At 37.5% G+C, this 11,793-nt stretch overlaps 2 protein-coding genes across 14 annotated transcripts in view; both read left to right on the top strand.

Annotated features, from left to right (window-relative positions):
- LOC311295879 (uncharacterized protein) overlaps positions 1 to 11,793 on the top strand; it is a 166,563-nt gene that overhangs the window by 90,950 nt on the left and 63,820 nt on the right. The window lies entirely within an intron of this gene.
- LOC311296102 (uncharacterized protein) lies at positions 3,196 to 8,749 on the top strand. 5 transcript variants are annotated; one of them, XM_084417748.1, is made up of 7 exons: positions 3,196 to 3,442; positions 4,382 to 4,449; positions 4,561 to 4,710; positions 4,819 to 4,971; positions 5,062 to 5,205; positions 6,138 to 6,284; positions 8,532 to 8,749. In XM_084417748.1, exons 1-7 carry the CDS (start codon positions 3,363 to 3,365, stop codon positions 8,582 to 8,584), a joined length of 795 nt encoding a protein of 264 aa, XP_084273874.1. In that variant the 5' UTR covers positions 3,196 to 3,362; the 3' UTR covers positions 8,585 to 8,749. The 5 variants fall into 5 exon arrangements, with proteins under 5 accessions (XP_084273874.1, XP_084273872.1, XP_084273873.1 ...); XM_084417746.1 differs by having other exon boundaries at positions 3,209 to 3,442; positions 4,558 to 4,710; XM_084417747.1 differs by having other exon boundaries at positions 3,209 to 3,442; positions 4,558 to 4,710; positions 4,822 to 4,971.

Consider the following 11,793-nt stretch of genomic DNA (forward strand, 5'->3'; position numbering starts at 1 on the left):
CACCTCGACACTTGGTCAGGTGGAACCAAGGATTGAACCACCAGCCTTCCGGTTTGTAGACAACCTACATGAACCACTGAGCCACTGCCACCACGACGACTTACTGATGGCTTAATGCTCATTGGTTTAAACAACCGTGATGTATCTCTTTTAAAATCATGTTTTATATGTATACGTTATGTGTGAATATTCCCAAACTCTCTGAATTTTTTACTGACAGGTAATGGGATATTCTGATGTTTACTGTGTGCAGAATTTTCCAAACTCTTCGAAACATGAAGTTTTAATCCAACCCAAGCCGATTGGTTAAAAATACACCATTATTTCACCACAGGGTGTCTGTTCGTCTAAACTAGTGAATGCGACCAGAGAATGTCTAATAGAGCTGGTAAGTCCCGCCCATCCGTAAAACCCCAAGTGGACCTCTAGGTTGAAAAATCGTCAATGCAAGTGAATGGGAGAAAATAATTATTTTCTGGTCCCGTTTGAATTGTGCCATGAATGTGAACATATGTTGTCTGTAAATTTTTTATATAATTTTTCATGTTACAAGTTTGACAGTATATGGTATGATTCTTCGGCTAGCAGTTGTGGAAAAGACATAACGAGAAAGACAAGTCGCCTATGTGACGTCACCCCATAAAGTTGACTTACCCGTGGTTTTCGCCAACCTCAACGATTTTGTCCTCTCCCTGAAAGAAGGCGGTAAAGTGCACCAAAGACACAGCCATGTTTAGCGGGATCCGTGAGCTAGTGTCCGTGTGCGAATGGTGGTGACGTTTCAAACGCGTCGAAAGCAGCGAAGAGCTGTAGTCCACAAAGTGCTCTCACACAAAGTCTAACCGTATCAAACTTCTACCCGCTAAATTGTAGCATTCTTTACACGAAAAATTATATAACAAATTCACAGACAACATATGTTCACATTCATGGCACAATTCAAACGGGACCAGAAAATAATTATTTTCTCCCATTCACTTGCATTGACGATTTTTCAACCTAGAGGTCCAGTGGGGTTAGCGGAAGGGGCAGGACTTACCAGCTCTTTAAGGGGAGAACTTCCACTCTCAGTAAACTTCCGGCTTCTGAACTGGTTGCAATTCCACTCTGGTTCCATATGAGGGCGCTCACAGGACGAGTGCAGACTTGGAATGAATGGAGGTCTATGGAGCTATATCCCTCAAAATCCACTTTTCTCAGGATATAACTTTTTGTCTAGTAATTTGAATGTTGTATTCGAAAGGAGATGCAAAGAAATTACACATTGCTGGGTGTTAGATTTTTTAGAGTCACTTATTTGCTTTAAAAAGTCTTTTAAAATGTCAATGACGTCACACACATCATATGACCAGAGATAGGCCTACTGTTTTACGGCAATCCGTGTAAATTTCACAGTACATACATAACCATAGGTAGATAAAAGTGGCAGCAACCCCCCCAAAAAAAAAAAAGTTGCTGCAAAAAAAAAAAAAAAAAAACTTGGGCAAAAAAGTCCGCCTTAACATTCTGGTCCCGCTTCGGATGCCACGATGCCACCAAGCGGTATCTCTGGTCGTAATCAGTCCTTCCCTGACCAATCAGCTCAACCTGTAAGAAATTGAAAGGACATAAGTACTCGTTCATTCAACTTTCAACCTATAATCCATGCTGAACTTGCAAAACCTATAATCAAATCTGAGATTTCACAACGGCAGTCGGGTGAAAGAGACAAATTTAGCCATCTAGCTTCATAGACTCCAATTCATTATGCACTCATGGGCGATCGCCCCCAGTGGAACTCTGGTGGAACTACAACCACAATTTGGAGAGGCCAGGCTCTCCGTAGACGGGCTCTGCTGTGACGCTGAAGTGTGTGAGATTTGAGATAAGATGAATAACATCAGTATGAACCACAAACATTTATTTATTTGGATTTAATATTTTAATCATTCCATTTCATTTTTCAATGTCAATCTTTTTACTATTTACCTGTTTATGCCCAAAATGCTTAATTAATATTAAAAGTATTTTATACTCCTCTACGCTTTAGCCTATAGGTTACTGTTTAAGAATTAAATAGCCTATTTAACGTACAGGCACCAACTATTTTAAAAGACTGGAATAAAGCACCAAAAACACACAAGCAATCCTTTTTATTAGTCAAATTCATGTAAAAATGTAAACTCGAAATATCAGTAAAAAAAAAAAAAAAAAAAAAAAAAATGTTAATGAGAAGAGGAGCATTGGATTTCTGCAGGTTAGTGGATGAATATATTATTCAGAATGCACAGTTGGACAGAAAATATTTATTGAAACATTTCAGCAGGCTCAAGATTATTAATACAGAGATCATTATTCTTTATTTAACTTAGCAGCCATAAAACGTATGTAGGTGCGCTGAACGCTCTAACCGGAAATTCCCGATATGTAGGCTACTACGAAGTAGAACGCGGTAGTTGTGCAAGTAGTCCATTACATCCAGTTTATTAGCAACGCCGTGCACAAGCGTGAATATTGTGAATCCCGCGATATCCGTCTTTGATTTCGTAGGTGTATAATCCACTGCGAGAAGAGAAAACTGGTCGTCTTGCCCATAGATATCATATATAAACGCTAGATGTCTTATGGCGCAGTCACTTCCGGCATCATCGTTCGGCCATCTTGTGACAGTGCTCTGTGCATTAAGGTGAATGATCAGCACGCACACAAATCCTCTTATCTCGCTGAAATCTTGACGGATTTACAAACGGTTTGGTTTCTTACAAACGTTATTAACGTGGCTATAATTCCGAATGCTTGAAAATGTATGTTATAATTTTTCATATGTATGCAGTGTATGTATGCAGTGTCATAACTACATCTCTGACGTTTATAACAAACCAAACCGTTTGAAAATCGGTAGAAAAATGAGCAAGTTATGGTTATTTAAAAGTACATGCACCATTGAAGTAGTGAGCGAGTACACTGTCGCAAGATGGCCGCCACGTGCGGACGTCGACCTCCATTGGCCAGCAGTGCGCACGAGACATCTAGCCTTTATGATATCTATGGTCTTGCCTGCATTCACTCCTTCTTTCACTGCAGCCGCCTATAGGCTACTCTCGTCTCGATTACATTTCAGGCGAGGCGCATTCTAAACAAGCCTAAATGGCATCTCGTAAGTACGGTAATTATTACGACATGGTGTGAACGCAGCGTCCTTAATCAAACACACCTGAACAAGCTAATCAGGGTCTTTAAGATTAGATTAAAGCTGCAGCTAGGTTGGAGTTGTGCCAAACCTAGTAAGTTGTATCTATAAAAACACGTTTAAAAAAAACTTAACTTACAAAACGTCTAGTGTATTATCCAGCAGAGTCCATTGAGAGATAGCAGGTCTCAGGATGACAGCTAGCTTGTATTTCTTGGTGATTGCTATTTTATTGGGGCCCTCGAGTTTAGGAGGCTCTGATCTAATCAGAGGGTGAGATCTTTTAACATCATTAGCCTATTTGGTACAAAGAAAATATGTGAAGAAGTACCTGTATCAAAATTTTACTTAAGGCACCTCGATCTTGGAACATTGTTTTATAAGTCGTCTATCTCCAGTGAAAGTTAAACTTTGTTGTTGTTTTATCGTGTCCCTGTGGCCATTATGAAAAGTACAGTATTTAGATATTTTGCTACTCCTTCAAAATTTGCCTCAGATGATCTATGGACTGAGCTGCACAGAAATGAATGAACAGATTTTTTCATTCATCTTTTTTCAAAAGTTATGATGTCAGAAACTAAACGAGGTTGACCTCTGTATCTGAGGCTTTATCTCGGTCAAACTTTGATAAATCTATATGGAAATTTGTGTGCTTTATTGGAACCATGGTATGGTGGTCCATGCCAAATTTGTGAACAGCGCCACCTACAGGTCATGAGATCTGGAAAATGGCTATTGTTGCAATAACTTTTGAACAGTTTGTCAGAAAATGTCTTTGGATTCATTGTATCATGCAGTGGATACAGAGTTTCAAAAGATTGGATGAACCACATGTCTGCCACTTTGACTTTTGACATAAATTCCAATATCTTTTAAACAATTAACAATTAACACCTCGTCACAATTTGGAAGGGATCATCGACAGCATGTCCTGAAGGTACCTGAAAAGTTCGAACAGAACCACCTAGTTTTCCATTGATATACTTTTTTTTGCAAAAAATCTTATAACTAGTCGTTTTGTTCCCTGGCTGATTCAGACAGTGTCATTTTCCTTAAATGTGAAAATGTGATTGTCCAAAATTGGCTCCGGTGTTCTTTGGACTGAGCTGCACAAATGTCTGAATGCGTTTTTGATATTTACTGCAGTTCCTGAGATATTTGTCTCCAAAGTTGACCTTGTCTGTATTTATTGCCTTATGTTATATGGCTTAGAAATGAACCAGAGGATAAGAAATGCTGCAGCAGTGGATGTGGACATCAGTGTACAGCTCCATATACAGGTATTTATATTTTATTATATAAGTGTGTGGATCAGCTTTTTGTTTTAAATCAACATACAGGGAGTCATTCTGCATTCATTGTTATTGAAACGCATGAACCAAACACAGTAGAACCAAAGCCTGGAATGTGTCCAAATAAAACCCTTGAAGTGGGAGTGGTAGGAGCGTGTGTCGAGTCATGTTCCCATGACAGTGACTGTCCAAACGATGAGAAATGCTGCAGCAATGGATGTGGACATCAGTGTACAGCTCCATATACAGGTATTTATATTTTATTATATAAGTGTGTGGATCAGCTTTTTGTTTTAAATCAACATACAGGGAGTCATTCTGCATTCATTGTTATTGAAACGCATGAACCAAACACAGTAGAACCAAAGCCTGGAATGTGTCCAAATAAAACCCTTGAAGTGGGAGTGGTAGGAGCGTGTGTCGAGTCATGTTCCCATGACAGTGACTGTCCAAACGATGAGAAATGCTGCAGCAATGGATGTGGACATCAGTGTACAGCTCCATATACAGGTATTTATATTGGTGTGTGGATCAAGTTTTTTTTCTTTCAAAACAGTCATTCAACATTCACTGATATGCTGTTATGCAAACACATGACAGAGAAACCAAAGCCTGGAGTGTGTCCAAGCAAAAACATTGATATAGGAGTGTGTGTCGAGTCATGTGTGAATGACAGTGACTGTCCGAATGATAAGAAATGCTGCAGCATTGGATGTGGACATCAGTGTATGGCTCCAAATGCAGGTGTGTGTTTTTTGTTTTTTTTAGAGCTGTCAACTAATGTTTATTTATTTATTTTTATTTTATGATTAAAAGTAACAGAAGTTTTTAATATATTTTATGTAGTAATTTCACAGTTTCCAAATTAATGATTGACTTACTTTTTTTATTATAACAATTTCTGGAAAACCTGGCTTCTCGAGACTCTATGATAGTTTGCTGTTAATGAAATGCTAAAGCCCTCTGTTGACGATTGGCTACAAGGTAGTCTGTGACGTCAGAGACACCAGCTATTTAAAGCTGCAGTCCGTAACTTTTTTTGGGTTAAAAATTATCCAAAATAAATTTGTGCAAGTACATAACCAGCCAGTGTTCAACACTATCTGCTTGCCTTAGCTCGATGCAAAACGGTAAGCTTGTAGTAATGTTTTTGTATTCCAGTGGTACTGGTGGATTTCCGCTGGAAATTTGAGCATGTCATTGCGTCACATCTGTACACATAAAGGAGTCTTGGCTAGTAGGCTATGTTGCGTCATTACGTCACTTCTGTACACGTAAAGGAGTCTCGGCTAGTAGGCTATATTGCCTGTGAGGATGTTGGAGGTGGAGATTTATAGCGTTTTCTCACAGCACTTGATATAATTAAACTTGTCAATTTTAGCGGATCCAGAAAGGTTCAAACGACAATCACCAGTGACAACTGGAGATTCACCCGTTCTAAAACGCGAAAGACTTCGGACTTTGGAGAAAAAAGAGACCGTGACCGGGCCCATGTGAAAACCAGGATGGATATCGGAAGGGCATTTAATGTCACTCAATGCTGATGTTGTTAACATTAACAATTTGAGAACAAAGTATTATTTGCACAGTTTGACGTGATATAAGCAATCGTTAGATTTAATCGGCGCGATTTACTGCAATGAATTAAACAAATCCTTCATATGCTGTTATGACAGAGAAACCAAAGCCAGGAGTGTGTCCAAAAAAAAACCTTGAAGTGGTAGGAGCGTGTGTTGAGTCGTGTTCCCATGACAGTGACTGTCCTAATGATGAGAAATGCTGCAGCAATGGATGTGGACATCAGTGTACGGCTCCATATACAGGTATTTATATTTTATTATATTTGTGTGTGGGTCAGCTTTATACAGAGCCCCTAAATGGACATGGTGGTTTGAAAAATATGGGATGGGTAAAAATTATTTTCCAAAACCTTTTTTTTTTTCCTGTTGCAAGACCTGTTGTGAGTTGACAAAAACTTCCTGTTCAATGTCCCACTGGCAATCTTTCAGACAGGTCTGTATGTTAATAGTGAAGCGGTTCCATTGTTCAGTAAAATTGGCAATATATTTACAGATTCGAACTTCCTAGATCAATAACTTGTGAGCTAAACGTTAACTCAAATGACACCTCGTTCCAATCATAGCAACATAGAAATACGAGCTACAACCCTAATTTTCCTTAAATGAGCTTTCACGAGTTCACGCTTACAAATAAGTCAGATAGAATAAATGCGTATTTGGCGTGCTGTCCGAGGAGAGGGCTCCAGGCTCGGTATTTGGCCCGAACACAGAGTACTCCTCCCGTATTCCTGGCTGTGAAAGAACAAGCCAAGAGTGAGGAGTCGGGGTGGTGGAGGGATGCTGAAAACTGTCAAGGAATTATATATTATACATGCTTCCTCTCATGCTGATAGGGTAGACATGGTAATTGTTTGATGACGAGTTGATTATTTGAACGTGCTCCTCCCGAACTTTGTTTATAAAACATCATTTATAATCAGTTGATCTCTATGAGCAGGCAGATGAGAGACAAGCCCGAAGGGACCGTCTTCAAAGTGCAAAATCAGGAAAGACGGTCCATTCGGACTTGTCTCTCATCTGCCTGCTCATAGAGATCAACTGATTATAAATGATGTTTTATAAACAAAAGGCTCATTTTGAGGAATTGGGTTGAAGATCGTTGTCTACGTAACCAGAATGATTGAAAAGGTGTTGTGTTTTAACGTTTAGCTCACGAATGTATTGATTATGAAAGTTTGACCTGTAAATATATTGCCAACTTACTGAACAATGGAACCCTTCACTGTTAAAGTATGGAGCTGTCTGAAACCCTGTTTGTCCAAACTGGCAACAATTCAGATCGAATGCAAAAGTTTAGTTTTTTGCCATCCCGTATTTTTCCACCACCTTGCCCTAGGGGCTTTGAAGATATATGTACAGTACCAGTCAAAAGTTTGGAAACATTACTATTTTTAATGTTTTTGAAAGAAGTCTCTTATGCTCATCAAGCCTGCAGTTTAAAAAAAAAAAAAAAAAAAAAAAAAAGTAATATTATGAAATATTATTACAATTTAAAATAATGGTTCTCTTTTTTAATATATTTTAAAATGTAATTTATTTTTGTGATGCAAAGCTGAATTTTCATCAGCAAGTACTCCAGTCTTTGGTGTCTTATGATCCTTCAGAAATCATTCTAATATGATGATTTGATACTCAGTTATTATCAATGATGGAAACAGTTGTGCTGTTTAATATATTTTTTTGGAATACTTTTTTCAGGATTCATTGAGTAAAACGTTAACAGCATTTATTCATAAAAACAGCATTTATTCAAAATAAAAACATTTCTAACAATATAAATCGTACCATCACCTTTTATCAATTTAACGCATCCTTGTTAAAGTACTTTTTCTTTAAAGTACTAATTTCTTAAAAAAAAAAAGTTATTGTTCCAAAACTTTTGAACGGTAGTGTATATTGTTACAAAAGATTTCTATTCTAAATAAATAGTTCTTTTTAACTTTTTATTCATCAAATAATCCTGAAAAAAGTATCTCAGGTTATAAAAAAAATATTAAGCAGCACAACTGTTTCCAACATTGATCATAAATCATCATATTAGAATGATTTCTGAAGGATCATAAGACACCAAAGACTGGAGTACTTTCTGATGAAAATTCAGCTTTGCATCACAAAAATAAATTACATTTTAAAGTATATTAAAAAAGAGAACCATTATTTTAAATTGTAATAATATTTCATAATATTACTTTTTTTTTTTTTTTTTTTTTTTTTTTAACTGCAGGCTTGATGAGCATAAGAGACTTCTTTCAAAAACATTAAAAATAGTAATGTTTCCAAACTTTTGACTGGTACTGTATGTGCAGTGCGAAGTACCTGAATGTAGCCCATATCACCATTTCAAGATTGTGCTTTACAAAATATAGATTCATAATACTTAAACAACTTGCTCCAAGTAAAACCTGTTCATGCTTTGATTTTTGTGCTGTATTTCTGAAATTGAATGACGCTAAATGCACTGACTAAAGGTAAATATTTGTATCCATGCAGTGAGGCGTGCTGGTAAATCTTATGCAACTTTATTGCATCGACGGAATCCATGATGGCCAATGTCCTGCCAGACAGAAGTGTTGCCCAAACACCTGTGGCCATGCTTGCAGTTAACAGTGCTGGTTTAACCATCGAAAAGAGTCCTCTGAGATTGATTTTTGCATACCATACTTGAGGACTTTTATTTTACACCAAATAAATCTGTTTAGTAAAACTTTCTTCTTTTTTCTTCTTTTTTTGTAAAAATACAAACCATTTTTCTACAGGAGATTGGCAGCAAAAGTGTTCTTAAGTTAAAGGCTTTTTGTTTTTTGTTTTTGTTAAAGAGCCAGAAATAAAACCAAAAATGCAGGTTAACACTGATGCGAGAAATGTAGCATGTGTTAAGCAGTTTTGAAAGACTTTCAGTATTTAGCGTGTCTAAATGTATCTAAAGGTTCCATGTATTTAATTTTGTACCCTAGTCCCGGTGTCTGACTAATGTGACCGATGAAGTGATGAACACTGGGGCTGGATCCATGTATTCAGAAACGGGGTTGGAAAAATTCTTAAAGGCAAAAAGGGGAGTGAGTTCTTACAGGTGAATGGCAAAACCGGTGAAGAGGAGGCTAGCCCTTAAGCTCTGTCGTCAGGGTCATTGTCATTCATGATCGTTTAGGGCCATCGGCAAAGATGACAGACCACTAGTGGGTGCAGTTTGAGTGTAGATGGGACAAGGCTGTAGGAGTGCTGCAGTTCCTCAGTGTATTGACACTGTTGAAACGCTAAGGTGTGCAAGATAACTACTGGACTTTGCCCTTTTTAATGCAGAGCATTTCTTTTTTTTTTTTACAGTAGTTTTTGTGAAATTGGGTACAGTATATTGCACCTGATGCCTTCATGGAATTTAAGTGTTTGACACCCAGCTTGTTTTTCCTCATATCTAAGTGTTTGATAATTCTCACAGATCCCCCTCTGGGGAGTTAAGTTATATTTTTGGTATTTTTATGCCTTGGCATTGGCAAAGGAACTCGAGCTAATCAAACTCTTTGATTAAAGTTGTTTAAAGGAGTCTACTTTAGGTCCATTGTAAGGTTTGAGGGCGAACCAAACACAAATGAATCTTCCAGGTGATTTGTTCAAACATAACTCCACACAGAACTTAACATTCCAGACCCCAAATCACCAATCCAGAACCATAAAATCCAGGCTCCAGTCAGTCTACGCTAAAAACTTTATGGCCAACTAAAGGAAGAACGTTGTCAATTGTTAGATGGTTTGGAAAAGACTGATTGGTTCAGAGATGGCACAGCTCAGTGCCCGACCAAGATAACGGCAAAGGTTGCTTGATCCCACGACAGATATACAAAACAGACCTCCTTCTTAAATCTCTTAAAACCAAAGAGACTGAGACTTTAACAATAACAATAATAATAAATACCTTTTATTTACCAAAATAAATAGTGTTCCAACCAATCACAGACAGGTGGGTGTTGTGAGGTTTTGCGCTCGTGCACGGCTGCCTATGACGGCTGCACGCGAAAACCTCAACACCCACCCCTGTCGGTGATTGGTGGAACACTATTTATTTTGGTTTTGAGTGGTTGGTGAAACCAACTGTTTTTGTGTGCAGATCTCAGAGCCTTGGCTGCCTATAGAGACGCGTTTTTTTTGACGGCATGCTTATGGGGCGGGCAGCTAGTGGATCGTTAGGAAAGATTAGATGAATGTGATCATTTATGTTTGAGCCTGAAATCGCTGATACAACCTTTAACGTCAACTGAATGGTGAGACATGAATTCAGATACATAGTGCTCCTGACCATTCTGCTGCTGGTTGCCAGGAAAACACAGTAAAACTGTAAATATTTTGTATATTACGCTTTGGTTTTGTGTCCTTAGTGTTGTTGTATGTAAAATTATGGTTTGTTTTCTTTTGTGTCTAGTTTACATGGTGTCTCAGATCAATGAATAAAAATGGACATCAGTAGCCTAGTTCAGAAGCGTGGACTGTTTAATAACCAGCAAGTAGTTACAATGATGACTGAACAACACAACAGCGGCGTGCAAGATAATGTATAGACATAATACATAGTCATTTGTGGCTTAGGTTAGCGGCTCATTGAAACGGCCACTAATAAGCATCAACGTATTATTTCTATGGTTTTTACAAGCGGAAACCGAGGATAGCGCCGATAGTACGTCAATGATATGCGACAATGACAAGGGACGAGCCAATATTTAAACCTGGAATTTATCTGGATTAAATCCTTGGGAGCTTTTGGGATAGTGTAAGTACCACTTTGAAAGTGTTTTTTTTTTATATTTTATTACACAAATCTTACACATTGTACCTTTAATGTCTTAAATTGTATCTGCGTTCTCACTCTAGTCTTTCATCTGATTGTTGTAGTTGTTTCACTAATTAATTATACATTTATTATTTTATTAACAATTTTTTTTTGCCTGCTACTTGAAACAAAACAGTCTCATAATTTTTGTAATATCTGAAAGCCATAAAAACACCATGTTGTACATTTCTAAAGCTGTTATGTGCTTAATAAATAAGCTACTTATGCCTATTTTTGTTCACCCTGTTCTCCACACATGACTGAGGGGTTTTATGGGATGTCTTGCCGGTTTCTGCACATATAAAAGAGTAACACGTTAATGATCTAATTCCTTTGTTGGTATAGACAGTTATTAGAAAATCTAATTCTATTTCAATTCGGACATATCATGTAGTTGTTGCAGTTAATATAATGGTTTAGTTTGAAATGACATCTCTTGTTTGTTCATCAGTTTCACTTGAAGTTTATCAGGGCCTTAACACTTAAGTGGGACATGTATTTCTTTTTAACTTGTTCATCATTGTCTATCTTGTAAATCAAGAGAGAGATGTCTCAAAACATTTTCCCTTCATTTTTGTGTTCACAACACACTTTATTATACCTGAGCAATGATTTTATCTTGATCTTGATTGTTTTTTGGGCTTTCCATGTTTTAAATCTTATTGTATCACAAACAAGAATGAGATTGAATGAGATCTAAATGGTAGATTATCATCTGTTTACATTATTAAATGTTTTAACCTTGATTTCCAGTATCACAGACCCAATAAACATTTCAAAGCATTTGTCCTAGTCAGTTGATGTGCACCAGTGTGGGAATGCTAGAACAATTGGGCTACTGTTTCCTAACTAAAAGGAAATGATTACAGCCCATCCGACAATTCACAAGCTTCACACAAGAGAGCAGCTGGAACAAAGACAAGCTAAAGGGAG

This window comes from Rutilus rutilus (assembly GCF_951802725.1).
Source record: "Rutilus rutilus genome assembly, chromosome: 8".
Taxonomy (NCBI): Eukaryota; Metazoa; Chordata; class Actinopteri; order Cypriniformes; family Leuciscidae; genus Rutilus; species Rutilus rutilus.

Bases quoted from the DNA above. Each gene is read 5' to 3' on its own strand.
- LOC311296102 (XM_084417746.1), top strand. From the start codon at position 3,363: ATGACAGCTAGCTTGTATTTCTTGGTGATTGCTATTTTATTGGGGCCC. The intron at 4,972-5,061 runs GTATTTATATTG...AACACATGACAG, and splicing joins GTGTACAGCTCCATATACAG to AGAAACCAAAGCCTGGAGTG. The intron at 5,206-6,137 runs GTGTGTGTTTTT...CTGTTATGACAG, and splicing joins GTGTATGGCTCCAAATGCAG to AGAAACCAAAGCCAGGAGTG.